Genomic DNA, 22,710 nt, shown 5'->3' with positions numbered 1-22,710 from the left:
GTTTGGCGGGTCAAATCCCGAGTGCCGCGTAGCAGAGTGAGCGCCTGTTACTCATCCCAGCTTCTGCCAACCTAGCAGTTCGAAAGCACGTAAAAAATGCAAGTAGAAAAATAGGGACCACTACGGTGGGAAGGTAACAGCACTCCGTGCGCCTTTGGCGTCTAGTCATGCTGGCCACATGACCACAGAGACGTCCTCGGACAAGCGCTGGCTCTTCGGCTTTGAAACGGAGATGAGCACCGGCCCCTAGAGTCAGAAATGACTAGCACGCATGTGCGGGGGAACCTTTACCTTTACTTTTTATCAAATATAATGCACTGTGGAGCTCCATGAAGCTGGTATATGTGTTGAACAAAAAGCTTTGCAAGTGTTTTTGCATTGGGGATTTTTGGGCAGGGAATAAAATGTACTTGTTTGGAGAATAGGTCCGTCATGACCCAGATAACTGTATTCCCCCCACTTTCTGGTAACTCCACAATAAAGTCCATGGAAATCTCCTTCCAGGGTGCTGAGAGGGTCGCTGATGGTTGCAGCAATCCAGGTGTTTTCCCTTGCAATCTCTTTGCTAAGGCACAGATTGGGCAGCTAGCCACATAGCTTTCAGTGTCCTTTTTTATTGATGGCCACCAAAATTGTCTTTTGACTAGGTGCAACATTTTCACAAATCCGAAATGACCTGCTGACTTTGAGTCATGGCACAACTGCATGAATGTTAGTCTCTTGCTTTATGTATATTTTCCCCATGACCCATGGCAGACTATCTGTTATGGTATATAGGTTCTTGTGGCTTAGGAGCCATTCATCTGTTTCTAGCGCTTTCTTGAACTCAATTCCTGCTTGGCTCGCTAAAGGTTTTTGGAGTTTGGCTTGAAACTGAGCCAAAGTAGCAGATACAGTAGGAAAATTAGCCCAAAACCTATGTTGCTAAGTGAAAACTTTTCTTTTGTTAAGTGAATCACTGCTGTTGTTAAATTAGAGGAAAATGTGGCAGTGAACAGGAGACCGTTGTTGTATTATGCATTATGTATTATGCATTGTGTATTATGTATTAGATGACTCAGTTTCAAAATCATAAAGTTAAAACAAACAGCAGCAATCATGTTAAATCTGCTAATAGAGCACCTTTATTAGTCCTCAACCTACGACCACAAATTAGCCCAAAATATATGTTGCTAAGTGAGAAATTTGTTAAATGAGTTTTGACCCATTTTACAACTTTTCTTTCCACATTTGTTAAGTGAATCACTGCAGTTGTTAAATTAGAGAAAAATGTGACAGTGAACAGGAGATGGTTGTATCGTGCATCATAACAAAGAATGGGATGGAGCAAATGAGAATGTCTGACATTTAATAAAAATTATTTAATAGAAAAATTTAATAACAGTTTGCCATGTACATGATATTACCAGTTACATATACAGAGAGTTTTGAAAAATGTAACTGGTATACCAGCAAAATTAAGAAATGGGCATGAACTGAGAGCCAGCTTGATCTAGTAGTTAAGGTGCCATGCTACAAAGCAAGAGACTATGAGCTTAAGTCCAACCTTAGTGTTAGAATCCATCTTATACTAGGGGGTGAGGGGTGGTATTCTATTTTATTCTTTCTATTCCTTATTCAGGGTTCTGCCATTCTCCTGAAGGGGAGGGGGAAGATGCTTTGGGCTGTCTCTCTCTTGATGTTACCTTGGGGTGAGAAAGAAATGTGCCTCTGGCCATCCGGCTTATCTCTCACTACGGAATGGAAGGTGTGAAGACCCAACAACATCATCATGAGCCTGGGAACGGCCTATGTTATCAGCTCCTTTCCCACAGTGGACTTGAACACCTAAGGATTGGCCCATTCAAACTGTCCAGGGTTTGCTTGGGATTCTTTTAACCTATTGATCTGAGTGGGAAACCCTCAGATCCTGCCTATCATGCCTGCTATCAGCTTCTCCTAATAAAAGTTCTTTTGGGAAGAAACTGCTTGCACGAGTCCTGCTTTCTAAGGATGAGGTTTTGAAGTGGGCCCTGACATTAGGCAGGATCTGCAGTAACAGTCAACCCGGAAGGAAGACCCTTACCGGGGGGACTTAGCAAACAATGTCTGATATTGGAATGGAAAAAGAAAAACCTGTGATGGGGGGAAGCCTCCCACCAAGCAGACTCCTGTGGATACAGATCCCAATCCTCAAGCTCATCGGAAGAGGTAGTGGTCACAGAATGCTGCCACAAGCCCAGGTGGTCGATGGGTGTTGGGAAGAAGAAAGACTGGGAGAAAAAAGCCAGGAAGGTGACGTCAGATGCAGCAGTCATGAACCAGGTTGGAAAGTTGAGATGGAAAGGACACTCCACTTTAGCGAAGACGAGGATGACTGACCACCCTGTTCTAACCAATTCCTGGAGCAGGCTATCAACATGCTGAAAATCACCTTCATAAGGGAGGAGAAAGCTGACACATGCCGGGGAATTGCCAACCTGGGCTCCGCTGAAGGAATGGATGAAGGGGGGGGGGCTGAGTCAGCAGTCCCAGGCATTTCCACAAGCACCATGGAAACAGCAGCTGTCGCCATCCCTGGTTGAGCAGCACCATCAGACAGAGATGGACAACAGCATAAAAGGAAGAAGTGACACCAATCTATCCGAAAGTTCCCACCACTGGGGGTGAAGTACTGTGGACAGCTGTGCCGCCTGGAATATTTCCTGACTCAGGTGTTAAACTACATGGAGGAATATGGCCATGACATACTGAGCGACCGTGGCTGGATCCAGATCGTGCAAGTGGCCCTGGATGGCACTGTAGCAGACTGGGTGGTGGATCTCCATGACGCCGATGCCCCAGAACTGCAAAACTTTTTTTTTTTTTATTGAAAAGTTTTAAAATACAGTTTTCCTTTAAAAAACCCCCCCTTCCCCCTCCCTCCTCCCCTCCCTACCTCCCCCCTATCTCCCCCCTCCCCCTCTCCCTCCTCCCTCCCCTGCCTCCCCCCCCTACTTCCCCTCCTCCCCCCCTCCCCCCCCCGACTTCCCAGAGCAAAATACAAGGTATATATCTAAAAAGCAATCATAAACAATCATATACTAACAATTATAAACTCTAAAATCCATCACTCTCTAGCTTATATAGAGTAAACCAATCCTTAATAATACTAAATATGTATAAAGAACTAAAATAAAAGAAAACTAGCGTCATTCCCATCTATGTTCTTCCACAATTCACTATTTCCTAAACATATTCTCATTTACACATCACAAACACCTATCCCTATTAACCTCTCTAGCCAAAATAGGCTATAATAGATAATTCTTACACAAATTAACCCACATTAACCCACAAAACTTTCTTCCTCTTCCTCTGTAGTAAATTGTCCATTAATTCCAAATTAAAGATTCTGTTACCATACATATCATCCCAAAACTCTTAAAAACACAACTACCACTTGACTATCAGTATGTTGTGGAAGTTCCATAGATTTCTACTAGACCTATCTTCTTTTCTTTTTTGAGCGTTTTAAGGCAGCACGCGTCACCCTCTGTTCTCTAGGATCATCCAAAAGAGTTGCAGCTTGATCTCCTCCTGTACCATTCTCGTCTATCTGTCCATCTTCATCCTCTTGATGTTCTCCTTCTCCAGATCCCTCTGCAGCTTCCAAAAGTGTTGATGGGGTTGCTTTTAAGACATTGTTGTAAAAATCATGCGCTTGCTTCACAGTACCCAAACAGTACCTTTTGCCTTCATACATGAAGCTCAACCCAGCTGGAATCTCCCATCTGAACCTTATATCCCTTTGCTTGAACTCTTGCACAAGAAATATAAAGTCCTTCCTTCTCTTTAAAATCTTTGGAGGAATTTCTTTTAAAACCAAAACTTCTTGACCAGCAATCACAACTTTAGTATCATAGGCAGCTTGTATAACTTCATCTCTAATTTCCCTTTTTACAAAATAAACCACCACATCTCTAGGCAACTTTCTCTGTTTAGCAATCCACGAGTTCACACGAAACACTTTGTCCATGCCTTGTTTTATTTCAGATGCTGGATGGTTCAATACCACCTCAAAAGCCTCAGAAACCAGCTGCTTTAAATCTTCCTTAATATTCTCTTTTAGGCCTCTAATTCTAACAGCAAACTGCATCTGATAAAATTGGGCCAAACTCAGTTCGCTATCCATTTTGTCTTTGAAATCTTCAATTTCCAATACTTTTGCTTCTAATATAGCATTCTTTTGAGTCAGTTCTGCCACTTTGTCATCCAGCACCTCCACACATTTAGCTATTTTATGCACTGAGGACAAAATGTCTACCTTCATCTCTCCAAGTTTCTGTTCCATCCTTTCTTCCATTCTCTGCTCCAATTTCTCCAATTTCTCCTCCATCTGTGCAAATTTAACACCCATTGACTCCAAAATTAACTGGGTATGTTTTTCAAGATCCTTCGATGTCACTACATCTGGAGAATGCAACGCCTGCAGTAATGATTGTTGTTGCACCGGAGAATTTCCAGCACTCCGAAAAGTTCTAGGGGGAGGTTTAGACGCCATCTTTTACTTACAATTGTGTCGCACTTTCACTTTAAGTTTTAAGCAAAGTCCATCAAGCTCGAGAGTAAAATAAAATAATCCTTTTCATCTCTTCATCTTTCCCTCTTGTACTGCTCTGCCTGCTCTTTCCCTTTCATAGTCTCTCCTTCAAGCAGGGATGGTCGCAGACGCCTGGCTCTGCTCCATGAAGTCCGGAGCAGAGACGCTAGCCAGCTGGGAGCAGCCCAGGCTACGGGGGAGTTCGATCCTTCAGCCGCCCAAGCTCCAAGCTCAGGCGGCCCCGGAGAACTCAACCCCTACCTGGGGGCTCACCCCCTCCTCTTCTCCCGAGGAGGGGGCTTCAAATTCGCCCGAACAGCTGATCGGCGCTGTTTCGGGCGAAAAATCACACAGCTGGGCGGCGGGCAGCCCGGGAAGGCTGTCTCCGGCGCCACGGAGCCACCGGAAGTCAGAACTGCAAAACTTTAATCAATTCATGGCAGCCCTCAGATATAGATTTGAAGACCCTTTGGTTGATCAAAAGGCACGGGAGCATATAAAAACCATTTGGCAAGGTAGGCAACCAGTGGCAGAATACACTCAAGAATTCTGAGCCCTGGCCAGAGGACATCCTGATTAGGCCCTTCAAAGACGGCATGAACTATGACTTGTATGATGCCTGCATTCTCCAAGGAGACCCCGACCAACTCCAAGTCTAGTACGTCCTGGCTGAGGAAGCAGAAATCAACTGGGCCAAGAGACAGTGACATGGAGGGAGATCGTGGGGGAGATCGCCAGTGAAACCAACCCATGAACCAATGAAGCAAGTGCCAGCCACCAAAAGAATTACAGGATGTTTCAAATGCGGGAAGAAGGGACACTGTGCAGATGAATGCCACTTACACACCCCTGTCTGGAAACCTGATTGAGCCCTGTCTGAGAAGCCCGGGAAGACCCCAGTCAAATTGAAGGAAATGGCAATGAAGAGAGTGAAAGTCGTTGAGTCTCCTACCTCACCGAAATGAGGGAAAAGAACTCCGACACCAACAGGAGAGTCATCCAGCTCGTCAGATGACAACTTGGAGGACAAACCCTTGGTAAGTGGACCCATTGCACCCTCACCAGGACAGTAGAACTATTTAGCTCTGGAATGCCAGAGAGGGTGGCACTCAGAGCACTAATAGACTCTGGATGCACCCATTGCCTCATAAGCCCAAAGTTAATGGGGAATTTAAGAATTCTGGTGAGGAGGCTGAAGAAACCAATTTCATTTGGTCAATTAGATGGGGGGGGGTGCTTGCCACACTTGCCACGCTGCCAGTCCAACTCAACATAGGGGATCATGTAGAGACTATAACATTTGTAGTGACTCCTGGCATGGAATGCCCCCTTATTCTGGGCATGGCATGGCTAACCAAATGAAACCTGCGGGTGGACTGGAGGACAGGAGAACTCAGGTTCCCAAATGGAGAAACAGCAAGGATCCCAACTCAATGCCGAACCAGTGGAAGCCCCTCTGAGAAAGCAGCAGTGGGAGGGGAGAAGGAGCTGCAAGACATCCCAGAGGAATATAGAGACCTAGCTGAATTATTCAGTGAGGAAAAATATGATGAACTGCCTCCTCATCAACCCAGACTGTTCCATCGAGATTTGCCCAGGCGCGAAGTTAAACAAACCCAAACTGTATTTCATGACCCCATGAGAATTAGAGGAGATGCAGAAGTTCATAGACAAAAACTTAGAAAGGGGGTTTATCCTACCGGCCAAGCCAAAAACCGCCACTCCCCTATTGTTCCGAGAAAAGAAAGATGGGACTCTTCACCTCTGCATAGATTATAGATCTCTGAATGCAATGAGTGAGAGCAACCTATACCTTCTCCCTCTCATGAAGAACATGCTAGCCCACCTATTGAAAGGAAAAATCTTTTCAAAAGTGGACTTGAGGGAGGCATATTACAGGATTAGAATTAAAGAGGGAGATGAGTGGAAAACCACTTTCAATTACCCCTTGGGATGTTACCAGTTCAGGGTCCTGCTTTTTGGACTGCAAGGGGAACCTGCAGTATTCATGCAACTGATAAATGACAAGCTTTGGGAGCACCAGTACAAAGGGGTGCTTGTTTACCCAGACAAAATCCTGATATTCACTGAAACAATGGAGGAACATGTGAAACTAGTCAGAGCAGTCCTTAAAAAACTCCAGGCAGCCCACCTGTATGCCTAAATGTGACTTCCATAAGGAAAACAAATGAGTATTTGGGTTATCGCATCTCACCAAATGGCATAGAGATGGACCCCGAGAAAGTCCGAGCAGTATTAGAATGGGGTCCGCCCCACACCAGGAAACAGTTGCAGACTTTCCTTGGATTTGCTAACTTTTACCAGCAATTCATTCCCTCTTTTGCACAAATTGCATTGCCAATTACAAACTTACTAAAAACCAGGGGGGAGGGAAAGCCAAAGCTAAGCCAGCCATTGAAATGGATAATGGAATGCCAAACCACATTTGAAAGTCTTAAAAGACTATTTTCTGTTGAACCGGTTTTGAAGCATCCTGACACTGAGAAGCCTTTTGTAATTCAGGCTGACGCTAGTGATGTGGTTGTGGGGGCAGTGTTCTTACAGGAAAATGATGAGGGAAAATTACAACCCTGTGCTTATATTTCAAGAAACTTACACAGACAGAGCAAAGATAGGCAGTCTGGGAGAAGGTGGCTTATGCAGTGCAATGGGCTCTTCTCACTTGGCAGCACTTTCTAGAAGGGAACAAAATTCCTTTCCAGGAGTAGACCAACCACAAGAACCTGGGGATAAATTCTTACAACCAATTAGGGCACTATATCAAAAGCAAACAGCCTGTATAATAGTAAATAATAGTTTGACCGAAGTATGCAACATTGAAAAGGGCACAAGGCGGGGGTGCCCGTTGTCACCTTTACTATTTGTTTTAACATTGGAGATATTACTGATTAAAATACGGGATTTGGAAAGAATTAAGGGAATTCAAATAAGAGATCAGGATTATAGACTGAGGGCGTTTGCAGACAATCTGGTTGTTACGGTGACCCAGCCAGAAAATTCTGTTGTAGAATTGATGGAGATAATAATGCAATATGGGAAAGTTTCTGGATTCAAGGTTAACATACAAAAAACTAAAATGTTGTCTAAGAATATGACAGTATCACAAAAGGCTGCTTTAGAAGCGTTAACGGGATTTGAAATTGTCAAAAGGGTTAAATATTTGGGGGTATATTTGTCACCCTCAAATGCAAAGCTATATAAAAATAATTATGAAAAGCTATGGGGAAAAGTTCAAAAAGAATTGGATAGTTGGGAAAAACTACAATTGTCTTTATTGGGAAGAATTGCAGCAGTGAAAATGAATGTTTTGCCGAAATTTCTATTTTTATTTCAAATGATACCTATTCTTAAAAAGGATTCAAACTTGGAGGAATGGCAAAAGGGTATTAATAAATTTGTTTGGGCAGGGAAAAGGCCATGAGTTAAATTTAAGATTATGCAGGATACGCGTGAGAGAGGTGGTCTTAAAATGCCTAATTTTAAACTATACTATGAAGCTGCTGCTTTGTCAGCGATAAGTGATTGGATTAATCTAACACAAGTGAGATTATTAAATCTTGAAGGTCATGATTTGCTATTCGGTTGGCATGCATACCTATTGTATGATAAGAAGGTGGATAATGTGTTCAAGGCGCATATTTTAAGACATGCTCTATTGCGAGTTTGGAAAAAGTATAGACATAAGCTAAATTATAAGATACCTTTATGGGCAATACTGAAACATGCAATAGAAAATATAAGTGTTGGGTTTAAACATGATGTGACTACATATAAGGAAATTTTAAATTTGGAAAGGAATGTATGGCATTTGAAGCCGTATAATATCTTACGAGAAGAAAAGATTGTTCAAACTTGGTTTCAGTATGGGCAATTACAGGCCAGGTGGAAAGAAGATCAGAAAATTGGTTTTTCAATGACTGATGAAAATTTGGTAAAGCAAATTAGAAATCAAGGTCAAGCACATATCAAACGGATATATCTTGCATTGATAGAAATTGATTCAGAGACAGAACTTGTTAAAGATTGTATGATAAAGTGGGCTCAGAATTTTCAAGAAGTCATTACAATGGATACTTGGGAAAAGATTTGGGTGAGAAATGTAAAATTTACACAGGCTCAAAATTTAAGAGAGAACTTTTATAAAATGTTTTATAGGTGGCATTTAGATCCTAAAAAACTAGCAACTATGTATCCGAACTGCCAGCCTAAATGTTGGAGGTGTGGTGGTGAAGATGCAACGTATTTTCATATATGGTGGACCTGTAAAAAGGTTAAAGCATTTTGGATTAAAATTTGGTGGAATATGCAGAAGATATTTAAGAAAAGGATAAAGTTTTGTCCGCAATTGTTTTTACTGGGTATTATTACTGACACTACTGTTGTGGACACTAAGTTGATGTTGAATTTAATTACGGCAGCAAGACTTTTAGTAGGGCAATATTGGAAGAAGGAAGAACTGCCGACCATAGAAGAATGGACTTTAAAAGTTTCCAACCTGGCGGAAATGGCAAAGATCTCAGTGTACTTGAAAGACCATTCGCAACAGAGAGATATTGTGGAGTGGAAAAAATGGATTGATTATATCCAGAATAAATATGGGACTAAAAAGTTTCACTTAGCATTTGAATAAGTATTGATGTGATATTTATATTGCTTGTAGTTATTTTATAAGAGTTAAAGTGCGATAGATTTAATAGTTCATTGTTGTTTGCATATGGTAGATTATGATTGTTTCTACTTTTATACCTTGTATTTAGCTCTGGGAAGTCGGGGAGGGGGGAGGGGAGGGAGGGAGGTGTTGGGGAGGGTTGGGAAGAGGGGAGGGGGTTGGGAGGGGGTTTGTTTTGTTTTGTTAAAATAAAATGTACTGTAAAACTTTTCAATAAAAAAAAAGAACCTGGAAGCACTAAAAACGCCTAGGAAACTGACTCCCAAACAAGCGAGATGGTCACAACATTTTCACCGATTTAATTTCACTTTAAAACTCTTACCAGGAGGAAAAAATTTCTTGGCAGATGCATTGTCCAGATTGCCCCAATACAATAGTAACCAAACCAGCATAACCGACCCTCTCATGCCAACCAAACAACTAGCAGCGCGAGTCACCACCCAAGCACAAGCCAAACTTAAAAAAAAACCATTAGCAAGCCACAAGCGGGGATCAAATTCAAAAAAGTGCTGGAAATTGACGAATGGTTTCTGAGCCGCAAGAACTTATGCACCATGACCTATGGTCTACCATGAGTCAGATGGAAACTCTACATCCCAAAAAGTCAGAGACTAAAATTCATGCAGATTTGCCACGACTCAAAATCAGCAGGACATTTCAGTTTTGTAAAAACTTTACACCTATTGAAAAGTCAGTTTTGGTGGCCTTTGATAAAAAAGGACATTGAAAGCTACGTGGCTAGCTGCCTAGTTTGTGCTTCAGCGAAGAGATTGCAAGGGAAATCACCAGGCTTATTGCAACCAGTAGCATCCCCCTCAGCATCCTGGAATGAAATTTCTATGGAGTTTATCTTAGAATTACCAGAAAGTGGGGGAAACACAGTCATTTGGGTCATAACGGACTTATTCTCCAAACAAGTACATTTTATCCCCTGCCAAAAAATCCCTAATGGAAAGACACTTGATGTGGGAACGGCCAGAATTTGGTTTCCCAAGAATTTGGTTTCTCATCCTTCAGCCTTTCCAGACCCCCCTAATGGGCCTCTCTGTTGGTTTCAGTGAGAGCACACTCTCCTGGCTTACGGGAAGGCTGGCATGTGGGAGGTTTGGGAAACGCTGTGATAAAGCCTTCACATACATCTTATGGTACCTTGTTTTTGTGTGATCTCATAGGCACCTGAGTAATCCAATTATTTCTATGTATCCTATGTTGTATGAGATTGATGTAGTTTTTGTAATGTTGGAGGTGAATAAAGTTCAGCGGGCAGTGCTCATGGGAGTTCTTTTTGGAGACAAGGCTGCCTGGCTGGTTCAGGACAACTCTATCGACCCGGGTCTGAATTTTTTTCCCCTTCAACTTACAAAGCTTTTCATTCAACATGTCTATTGTCTTCATGGAGCCCCACAACGTATCATATCAGATAGGGGAGTACAATTCACATCAGGGTTTTGGAAAGCATTCCTAAGCCTATTAGAGACTACCCAGGGGTTGTCATCTAGTCATCATTTGCAAACGAACGGTGGGTCTGAATGCTCGAACTCAGTACTGAAGCAGTACTTAAGATGCTTCATTAATTACCAGCAGGACAACTGGAGTGATCTGCTTCCATTCGCAGAAGTTGCCTACAACAACGCAGTCCACTCCATCCAAGTGCCTGAACTTCCTTCCAGTGACCCCCACAATCCCTTCCCTAAATTAATGAATTGTACAATTGAAAAACACCTGGCCAGTCATAAGGAAAGCTTTAGATGAGGTTAGAGAGGCATACAAAGTCCAGACAGACAAAAAGAGAAGCGAGCCAAAACCATTTAAAATAGGAGAAAAGGTTTAGACAGCTACAAAATACCTGAATTCCCTACAACCCTCCAAGAAGCTAGGACCAAAATTTGTGGGACCATTTCCCATTAAAAGAATTATAAATCCTGTCACAGTAGAATTGGAACTTCCAAAATCATCCAGTGTTTGCAGTGTTAACATCCATCAGGGATTATCAGCCTTCACATCGCTAGATTTCACCCAAGTACCTTCAGACAGCGAGTATCCCTTCCATTGTACTAGGTACTGCAATTTCCCATTAAAAATTCTAGAGTCAAGAATGCCTTTCACTTCATAGTGTGTCTGACCTGCTACTATGAGGGGCCCAGGTGCCTTCTTAGGAGGAGGTCTTAAGGTGGAGTCCTGAAAAGGTTTCAGCAGGCTGCAATGGAAGACAGGGTGAATTTTCCCTAAAAGCCTAGGGAGTTTTAATTCTACTGTGATGGGGTTGATGATCCTTATGATGGGGACAGGCCCCAAGAATTTTGGTCCTAATTTCTTGCTGGGTAATTTGAGGTGTAAATATTTAGTTGACAGATAAACCTTTTCCCCAACTTGGAATATTCTTTGGGAAGCCCTCTTTTATCAGCCTGTTTTTTATAAGTCTTGGAAGTCTTTTTTAACACCATTTTCATGTTTCTCCAAACTTCTTCCCACCCCCTCACCCATTGATCAAGTGTCTGGGAAGCGGAGGCACCTGAAGGTATTCAGGCATTGGGCTAAACTCTTTTCCTGTGGCCACTCTGAAAGGCGTGTAGCCAGTGCTTCTGTGAACAGAATTATTGTAAGCCACCTCAGCAAAAGGGAGGAGGTCAGTCCAGTTTGTCTGTTGGTAGGAAACAGCATCTGAGATATTGCTCCACCATTTTGTTAGTGGATTCTGCAGCCCTATTGGTAGGTGGATGGAAAGCAGATGATCTGAAATTATTTGCTTAGGGGTGCCATGCAGTTGGTAGATATGTTTCAGGAACAATTTAGTCAGTCGCTGGGCAGATGGGAGTCCTTTGCAGGCGATAAAATGAGCCTGCTTCGAAAACAGGTCTATTACAGTCCAGATAACAGTATTTCCTCTACTTTCGGGTAGGTCTACAATAAAGCCCATAGCTATTTCTTCCCATGGTTGAGAAGGGTCTGCCACCAGCTGCAGTAACCCAGGAGTTTTCCCTGGAATTCTTTTCATGGTGGCACATACGGTACAACTCCTGACATTGTTTTCCACATCTCGTTTTAGCCCTGGCTACCAAAATTGCCGGGGGATGAGGTGTAGAGTTTTTAAATATCTGAAGTGTCCAGCCTCTTGTATATCATGGCTGTGTTTGAGAGCACTGAGACAGAGGGCTTCAGGTAGATACAGTTCCCCCCCCCTTGTATGCCAAACCATCCCTGCATGTTAAGGAGGTTTGATTATCTTTGAACCATTGATCGGTGAGGAGCTCTTGTTTTATCTTCTTCGCTCCTGGGTCATCAGGATTAGGGGTTCTACGAGGTGTGAGTTGTGCCACAGGTTATGAACTAGGGATAATTCCCTCATTGACCTCTTTGTATTCGCTTTTCTACTGGGGCAATTGGGATAGCGCATCACCTGAGAAATTTTTTCCTCCTGGTATGTACTATAGTGAAGTTGTAATGATTAAAGTCCTGTGCCCACCGCAATTTTTGGGGGGTCTTCAGTGCCTCTAGGTTTTTGTGATCTGTCCATACTTCAAATGGCACCTTGCTCCCCTCTAAATAGTGTCGCCAGTTTAACAGGCTCCACCTAATGGCAAAGGCCTCCTTCTCCCAGATTGCCCATCTCCCCTTGCTTTCAGTAAATTTTTTGGAGGTGTAGGCACAGGTTTGTAGGACTCCGCTTTTGTTCTTTTGCAGTAATACAGCTCTGACTGCCACATCACTTGCATCAGCTTGGATTACGAAGGGCTCCCCTGTGCATGGATGCATTAGGACTGGTTCAGCAGCAAATAGTCTTTTTAAATTCTCAAAAACTGTTTGACAGCTCATCGTCCAAGCAAGCGGTTGGCCTGGTCATGGCTTCCCTCCTCCTTTGCCTGTCTTGAGTAGTTCTGTAAGGGGTAAGGCAATCTCAGGAAAGGAGGGGATGAATTGGCAATAAAGATTAGCAAAATCTAAAAAGCTCTGAAGCTGTTTGCAAGTCTTTGGGGGCTACCATTCAATTATAGTTCTCATTTTGGCTGGGTCCATTTCTATGCCCTCGTTTGAAATTTGGTAGCCAAGATAATCTAATAGGGTCTGGTGAGATTCACATTTCCACAATTTGGCATAAAGCTTGGCCTTCAATAGTTTCTTTAACACTTCTCTCACTAACTTTATATGATCAGTCATATTGGTGCTGTGTATCAAGATGTCATTGAGATACACCAGAACACCTTTGTATAAGTGATCATGTAGGACCTCATTAATCAGCTGCATGAATTCGGATGGGGCCCCCTGCAGTCCGAATGGCATGATTTGAATTGGTAGCTTCCCAAGGGACAATTAAAGGCAGTTTTCCACTCATCTCCCTCTTTTATTCTCACCCGGTAGTATGGCTCTCTCAGGTCCAATTTTCTGAAAAAGTTCCCCTTAGCTAGGTGGGTTAACAAGTCTTTCAGGAGAGGGAGGGGGTATTTGTTCTCCACACTCATCGTGCTAAGCCCTTTATAGTCTACGCAGAGATGAAGAGACCCATCTTTTTTTCCTTGAATAACACAGGGGCTTCCACAGTAGATTTGGCTCATTCAATGAACCCCCTCACTAGGTTTTTATCCATGTATCATTGCATCTCCTCCATTTCAAGGGGGGACATGGCATACATTCTCAGTCGTGGGAGTTTGGCTCCAGGCAACAGTTCGATAGAACAATCATTGGGTCTCTGAGGGGGCAGAGTGTTGCATTCTTTCTCACTAAATGCCCCTGCCAGATCCCAGTACTTGCTGGGGATGGTTGGTTCACCTGGTGGTGGTGAGGCAGCCATGTGCGCTTGCTCAGTTGGTGGCCTAAATTGTCCTGCCACATCTGTTGAATCAGTGGGAGGTTTAGACCCTACAGGTAGTCTCACAGTTCTCATTCCTTTCTCCCACCAGATAAACAACTTCCATTTGTCCAACCAGGCTATTCCTAGGATCACAACCTCAGTCTTTTGGGGGGCCACCAGGAAGTGAACAAACTCGCAGTGCTCACCAATTTCTAGGCATAGGGGCTCCCTTAATTGTGTGACTAAAGTCCCTCCCATCAGGGAGCCATTGGCTTGCTCGAAACTCACAGGTTTGGAGAGTAGTTTTGCTCATATGCCAGGTTCCATGGCAAATGGCAAGCTAATGATGTATCAGGAGCATCCAAAATCAACTAGCACCTTTACTCTTGGGGCTTGAATTTAATTTAATTGTTTTAATTGTTTTTAATTTTTTGTATTCATGGTTTTAACTGCCCTGTAAACCGCCCTGAGTCCTACGGGAATAGGGCGGTATACAAATCCAATAAAAAATAAATAAATAAATAAATAAATAAATAAATAAATAAATAAATAAATAAATAAATCTACCTGCGTACCCGAATTAGGGATTATGAGCTTGGCAGGTAGTGAGAAAGGTGGGACATGTTGGCTCACCATCGGGTCATTCTCTCCTTCGTCATCGCTGTCAAAAGAGGGTAGAACGGAGTTCCAGCATCCTCCCATGTGGGGGATGTGACCTGGGCAACAGGTTCCTGCATCATCCAGTTGGATTTCTCTCCCATTAGCTGCTGTGCAGGTTTCTTTCTCACTGCTGGTCCTGATCTATTCTGCGATTGGGGGTAGGGGACTGGGCAATTCACTGCTCGATGTCTCTGCTGTCCGCACTGGAAACACTTAAATTGATGGGCCTGCAGTTGGCCTGGGTCTTTCAGCCATCACAGTAGTTGGAGATTTTTGTGGGAGTGATTGCCATTCGAGAAAAGGTGGTTCTGTGGGAAGTTGCCACAACCCACAGTTTTTAAGCATCCATTTATTCCTTTGTAAAGTCCAAAAAAGTGCATAATAAGCCTGTTGATCATGATCCATGCCTCTTTGAGCATAATCTCCCATAGCTTCAAAAATTTCCAAATCTATGGACCCCCCCCCCCTTTGGACCAAACAGTAGCCATATCCTGATGCCAAAGAGCATTGTATTTAGTCAGAGTGTCAATTTTCATATCCCAATGGGTTTTCAGTTTATCAAAGTTCCTAATAACACACTCAAGGGGACTGAGGGCACATTCCTTTGTTTTATTCATTTTAATAGGTTTTCCCTGGACTGAACCCATGTGTCTAAATCTCTCACACCATACGCCCAGCCTGTTGGGCCACAAGAGATCAATCACTTCCCCTTGCTATGTGAGACCCCTGGCCAACGGTTTACCCTCACAGGGGCCCATGGGTGGCTGGAAGTGATATCACGCCTAGGCCTGGTCAACAGCAGGAAATTTATAAGGAACAACCACGAACCATGAACCACACACCACTCACAAGCCGTTGGAGCACAAGAGTACAAGGTTAGCCCCCCCCCCTTGCTATCTAAACACCTCTCAGATATGAGGGGGGTCTAGGGGTGGCTGGAGCAAATCCTTCTGCCCAGCTCTGGTCAATGGTGGGAAATAATTCAAGGAAACAGACACACGTTTATACACACACACACACACACACACACACACACACACACTCCCCTGGGCAAGCTTGTGTAATGTACGTTTACCTTATCTTCAGCCCTCCTGAGTATGCAGGAACTAAGTGAAGGCAACAACCACAATAAAAAGAAGGGAAAAAAACTAGTTCCTGTAGAAAAACCACAAGGAAGAGTCAAGAAGTGGGGCACCTCCAGGAAACCCCAGAGTGCACTCGGCACCTTCCCCGTCCTGAGCCCTCCTAGGACCAAGCACCTCTCCTGCGCCTGAGCTCGCCAAAAATGATGTGCAGGTTCTGAGGTTTTGCTTGATAACAAAATACAGGAAACTAGAATTTGCCTTCAAAAGTACATGTTTACTCAGCTGAATAGAAATGGGCTTCTCTAAAAAATGTGAAAAGCACCAAATAGCACAGATGTCTTATTGTTATACCTATTTTGGTTATATAAGAAATTCACCCAGCAAAGCTGACACACGGAAGATTAAGACTTCGCCCCTTTGGGCTGGCACCCTATAGATAAGAAACTAGAAAGCAGAAGTAGCTAGCAGGTTCCCTTTTGGGTGTTTCCCCAAGACTCTAGCTGTCCCCGGGTGAGTTAGAACATTGGGTGTTTCCTTTGCTGTCCTTTCATTACCCAGCATTCAGAGCCCTGCAAGTGACCAGAGAGAGAGGGGCCATCTGGACATATTCACTGTCCCCTAACTCCTGGTCAGCATGGCCTCGGCTCAGCTTCAGGTGGAAGAGGCTTCTTATAGCAGGCAAGCTGAACTAATCTTACCACTGCCTGGTACCATTCTTGCAGCTGGTCAGGTACAGCTTGGTAGATACAGGCCTGAGAAAGGTGGTCATCCAACCCCTCCCTGAAGTGATGAATTATAGATTGCTCAGGCCATCTCTCTATCCAACCAGTTATCTTGCAAAACTCTCGCACGTACTCCAGGGCAGGCCGGCCATCTTGTTTTATCTTGTGGATTTGTTCTTCTCCTTTGAGGGCAATGGATGGGTCCTCAAATCTTTCTTTCAGCCCTAGGAGGAAGAGATGAGGGTCCTCCAATTCAGGGGCTTGCTCATTATATAAATTGTTTAACCATTCGGATGCTTCTCCCTGTAGGCTGGACGCAATCACATTGACCATAGCATCTGAATCCAGATAGAGATAGGCCCAGCGAGTCAAATGAGGGCATACTTGGTTGAGGAAAAGATCAGTTTCTCTGGGTCCCCATCGAAGGTTGCTCTGAAAGGTGGGGCCATCATTGGTTGCCCCACTGCAGCTGTTGTAACACTAGTTGCTGCTGGCCTCAGGGCCCCCACTGCAGCTGTTGAACCCCTAGTTGCGGGCAACCTCATTGGTGCTGCTGTATGCCCAGGGGTTGCACGTTCAGGCCCTGCTGCTGCCCCCCTTGGTGTGGTTGTCTGAGGGGAGGCTGCTGGGTGTCCCTCATTTGTGGGCCCCTCTGAGGTTGCTGTACATTTGGGGGCAGTGACCAATCTCGTTGCTGTGGTCGTCCTCCCACCAGTTTCTGATCTCCAGGCTTCTGCACCACCCCAAGCTGTTGCAAGGCCTCTATTAGCTGTGGCAAGCTCAGAGGTTGTTAGCCTTTCACTTGCAGGGGTTCCCCAACCTTCCATTGCTGCAGAGGCCCCAGGCTGGGGCTCTCTGTCTCTGTGGGTCTGGAGGGCCTGGCAGGGGACTCCTGGGGCTGGCAGGCTGTCTGGTCTCCAGACAGGATTTTCCACTCACCCAAATTCTAAGTGGCAGACAATGTGGTAGCTCTCAACCATTCTGTTTTTGAAGTCTTTGGCAGGGTAGTCTTGAGGCATCTGGAGTCTCCACTGGAGTGGTTCCAGCCTGATGACCAGATAAGCTCTCCTAACTGCTTGGGTTCTCCCCGCAACTGGAAGACTTACACAAACTCATCTTCCAACAGCATGCTGTCTGTTACTTCCTCCTCTGAGGTGTCAGTAGCTGCCAGGTCACCGTCTTCAAGCAGTTTCTCTTTTCCCATGATGAAGATTTTTCCCTGAATCTTTGCCAGCTTCTCTCAAAGCTAGAGACAGCAGCTGGGGCTCAGGACCACCAAGTTGTTTGAAAAGAAAGGAGATTCTGGCATGATGTCATGGTTCCGACTAATGAGACAGATCAAAAAACATTCAGGCATTGTTTATTCTAAAAAGTCTATAATAATGAGAACGAAGCATCGGCCCTGATGGATGGATGCCAGAATCTGAATTCTCCTCCCCTGAACACATCGTATCAAACACAATTCCCTCCCTTAATTTACACGTCATAAATCACGTTCTCCAATTAGTTTAACATGCAAAGCTTCACTTCCTTTCTATAGCGCACCATTCCTTATCTTATTAAAACAACCGGGTTAGCATTCTCCTGCCCCCGCCAGCTTCATTTGATTCAAAGCAAAACAGTTTAAAGGAAAAGGCTGCCTCTTATATTGTCAGAGTAAAAACATCCAATGTTTGCAGCATTGACACCGGACTAATCCTTGTCTCCCTTTTTCTTTTTTTGTTCCACAGGTGATGAGCACAATTATGATAGTAGACATATTTTTATTAATATAGTGAATAAGGACTACTGGTATGAAATGAAGTTTAAGTTTCTATTTCTGATTGATATAGTATTTTTGTGTGACTTCTCATGATATTCCAGGTAGAATCAGAACACAACAAAAGATTGCTATTGATCCTCTTCTATTTGTAATGCATAACACCAAACAAGAAAGAATAGGAAAGAATCTATACAATTTATGAAAGGACTCGTTTTTGGTTGTTGCAATTTTTAAAAAACAAACTATTTGCAAACAGTAATAGCAATAGCACTTAGACTTATATACTGCTCCATAGGGCTTTATAGCACTTTCAGAGCAGTCTACAAATGTCAGCATATTGCCCACAACAATCTGAGTCCTCATTTTACTGACCTTGAAAGGATGAAGACTGAATCTAACTGATCAAACTCCAGCCTGTGGGCAGAGTTAATTTAATTTAATTTAATTTAATTTAATTTAATTTAATTTAATTTAATTTAATTTAATTTAATTTAATAATTTAATTTAATTTAATTTAATTTAATTTAATTTAATTTAATTTAATTTAATTTAATTTAATTATGGGACTTATATGCCTCCCTATCTCCCGAAGGACACAGGGCGGATAACAACAATAAAAACAACAATAAAAACAATGAATACAAATATTAAAAGAGATTAAATTTTACAAAGCCCCACTAAAACCTGTAAAAATTAAAAACATGATTAAAACCCCCAACATCAGTCCAGGTCGGCCAGTTGGAAAAGGTATGTCTTTAGGTCGCGATGAAAGGACCGGAGATCTGGGGCCATCCGAAGTTGTTTTTTTAAAAATTCCATTTATATCCCGCCCTTTTCCGAAGACTCAGGGTGGCTTACAAGCTTAGCAGTAGCCTTCATTCTATGTATATGCCTGCTTATTAGGGCTTTCACACACACCATCTTCTGGAGTCCATTTAAGCTCACGCCTACTGCTTCAGTGCCTCCATCCAGCCACCTCATTCTCTGTCGTCCCATTCTTCTATTGCCCTCAATCTTTCCCAGCATTAGGCTCTTCTCCAGTGAGTCCTTCCTTCTCATTAAGTGGCCAAAATATTTTTTTAATTCCATTTATATCCCGCCCTTCTCTGAAGACTCAGGGCGGCTTACAAGCTTTGCAGTAGCCTTCATTCTATGTATATGCCTGCTTATTAGGGCTTTCACACACACACCAGCGGCATTATTACAAAGTCAGCTTAATTGCCCCCAACAATCTGGGTCCTCATTTTACCTACCTCGGAAGGATGGAATGCTGAGTCAACCTTGAGCCTGGTGGGATGCGAACCTGCACTAATTGCAGGCAGCTGGTGTTACTTAAGGAGGCATTAGCCCACTGCTCCACCAAGGCTCTAATTAGCCTGTAATACTGCATTCTAACCACTGTGCCACTTAATATCTAAATGCTTGTCTTGTGGAAATAACTGGCTATTAACTATCCTCAATTTAAAGAGGTCAGAATTCCAGAAAGCACACAGACCAACTACTGTCAATCTCTGAAACCAAAATGCTTTGATGCCCAATATTTCTACTTCCTGACACAGTAATCTTTATTTCTTTACTTTGCTTTGCAATCATACAAATGTTTATTTAAGACATATTTACCTTCAGAAATAATCAAAGTTACACTTAAATATCCAGGTTAAGGTAGGATTTTCTTAAAACATACCTGGCATAATAATATTGGAAAAGCCCAACTTCCTTGCTATTGATACTCCATGGGTAAACATGGATGTGTAGTCTCTCCTGATTTGTTCAATGTCTCCATGGAGTAGCTGAAGAGAGATAGCTAGGCCTACAAACAGGAAGAGAAAAATAGATGACAGTAGGTTGTTACTTTGCAAGATTCAAACACTCTACATGTTTATCAATTAACATGGGAACTGAAGAAACTTAGACAAGAAGCATATACAACATTAAAGATACATTCATCATAATGAATCAGACATGCATCCATCTGCTAGAATCCTCCTATTTTCAAGTAAACAGTCTACGGAGTAAATTTTGCTATCCAAAGCAATTTCAGAGGTGTTTAGTATTTGTACAAACTTTATTTGTATATAAAATTGACACTAATCAAAAATAGGAATTTCTACTCATTTTGAGGTGATGATTACATAAAAAACAAGATGTAGAATAAAGGAAAGAAAAAATCTTTTCTTATTACTAATATATTTATTCATTCTTGATATGCATTTTATTCTGAAAACATTCCTAGATGCAATATTACAATCACTATGGTATTTAATTACTTCAAAAATCTGAAATAAACTACTATGTTATAAGATTCTCCTCTTAACCTCACAAAGTTCTCTGGGCTACTCAGGAATTTTAAAAAGCCAAAGAAACTCCTCAGCCGAGGTTTCAGCAAAAACAACTTTTATTTTGATCAAAACAGAGTCAGGTGTCCTTCTCCCTTTTTGTGGCTGCTTAAAGGGATGAAGGCACACACAGAAAAAAATTTCTTCCACTCTTTATACCCTTTCAGAACAAAGAGACTCAAGTCTCTGTACCAGGAGTAAGGAAGTACAGAAAAACAAATTCCAAGGTGATGACTCATACACATCAATCCAGGTAAGCTCACCTTCCCCCTCCTTCTTTCCTGGACCAATGAATCGCACATTGCTCCTTTTATGTAAGCAATCTCCTGTATATTTAGCATGAGACATTTGCTTTTATGTAAATAATTTCCCCATATAAGGCACCTACAAAGTTACTTGCACATAAACAAAAATATATATAAAATGATTACAAAGTATCACTACTATTATCAAGCTTAAACATAATAAAATCATAAGCATGATAAAGTCCCTTCAATGCATTTCCCAGCACTGAAAATGTTTAAAACTTCATGTTTAGCTAGGGCTTAAATAATTTCTGGAAACTCTTTTCTTCTTGATTTTGTGGGAGGAATATTAATTTGTCAAGAATGTCACCTATGAAAGCATTATTTAACAAAATCAAAAGTAATTGTTTCTTTACCATCTTAATCTATTTTTATTTAAGCTATTTTTACTTGTTCATATTTGACATTCAGTGACTTCAGTGAGTGAAGACAGGACAGTGTCATATTGATTCTGTCCCATAGAAACTTGTTGCTTTAAAATCTGTAGTGATGGGGTTTTTTTTCAGGAATTTAATTAAATACCATAGTGATTGTAATATAGAAAAGAGATTGTGACAATAACTGAATGCAGTGTTCCAAATGTGGCCTCAGTAGTGCAGTAGAGAGTGGTACTATCACTTTTTTGACCTTGATACTATTCCTCTGTTGATGCGGTCCAGGCCTTCATTAGCTGTTTTGGCAGCTGCCGCACACTGCTGTCTAATACTTAATAGTAGTCCACTAGGACTCTTAGATCTCTCTCATAAGCATTACTGTTTAACCAGGTACTGCCTATCAGTATTTGTGCATTTGCTTTTTCCTGCCTAGCCTAGGTGCAGGACCTTACTTGTTGGATAGGGCCCAGTGCTCAAGTCTGTCAAGATCCTTTAGAATCTTGAGCCTAACTAATGAAGTGTTAGCAATTTCCAGAACCATGTTTCCTTCCACATAGATGGAGTCCCATTAAGAATCATGCACTGAATGTGGTTAGTTAGCCAATTCACTGCCATGGTTCTGGCAGACAGAGACAAATAAAACAGAACTCTGAGGCTTGCAAATTCCTCAAAGAACATGTTTATTGGTTACAAAGTATTGGTACAGTCAAAAGTGAAACCCAGTCTGAATACCCCATAACAATTCCCCAGTTACAAAGCATAAAGTTCCCACCCCAAAAACTATGTAAGTGACTATGTTCCCCAATAAATGCAACTGGTGGGTTTTCTTATACAATGCCCAGTTCCTGGTCATGAGAGCAACAGATGACCTTGGTTCCCATGGGACAGGTGATTGTTTTGACTAGTAAAGCACCTGGGCAAGCCCCCTCCCCCCGTTCCATATGGCAACCTGAAATGAGGGGGAAAAATGGCTGCAACCAGGCTCATTTGCAGAGTTGACAGTCAGCCCCCCCCCTCAAAAAGAAAGAACCTCCTGCAGAGGAAACAAAAAAGCATGTTAGGCATCCCCTTGAGGCTTTGGGGGATTCTTGCTATAAAACTTCTATATCAACTTTCAGCTTTCACATCCTTACTTTTTACCCACGTAGCTTTGGACAGTGGATAACTTTTCTTTTCTTTTTTTTATAAATGAATCTTTATTTACATTTCATGTTAAAAACACACCATACACCAACAAAGACAAAAAAACATTTACAATATACAAAAAACGAAGAAATCAAAAAATTGAAAACCATTTCAAAAATTTCACATTATATCTACTTCTAAACTAACAATTATATTCCACTCATTAAGTCTCTTATAACTATTCAACTCCCAAGCTTATTCATTAACAAAGACTATATCACTTCATTTTTGACCAACCTCCAAG

At 42.4% G+C, this 22,710-nt stretch overlaps 1 protein-coding gene across 1 annotated transcript in view; it reads right to left on the bottom strand.

The window, feature by feature from the left end:
- Positions 1–22,710, bottom strand: part of LOC308669744 (dedicator of cytokinesis protein 4-like) — a gene marked incomplete at its 3' end in the record, with an annotated part of 108,213 nt that overhangs the window by 49,964 nt on the left and 35,539 nt on the right. The window contains exon 5 of the mRNA XM_081330619.1: positions 19,951–20,076. Coding sequence (XP_081186745.1) covers positions 19,951–20,076 — 126 coding nt within the window. The remainder of the gene's footprint in view (positions 1–19,950; positions 20,077–22,710) is intronic.

The sequence above is a fragment of the Vipera berus genome (assembly GCF_964194415.1).
Source record: "Vipera berus genome assembly, chromosome: 6".
NCBI classification, from domain to species: domain Eukaryota; kingdom Metazoa; phylum Chordata; class Lepidosauria; order Squamata; family Viperidae; genus Vipera; species Vipera berus.
The sequence above is the reverse complement of the archived record's forward strand: the minus strand, read 5'-3'. Positions and strand labels throughout refer to the sequence as shown.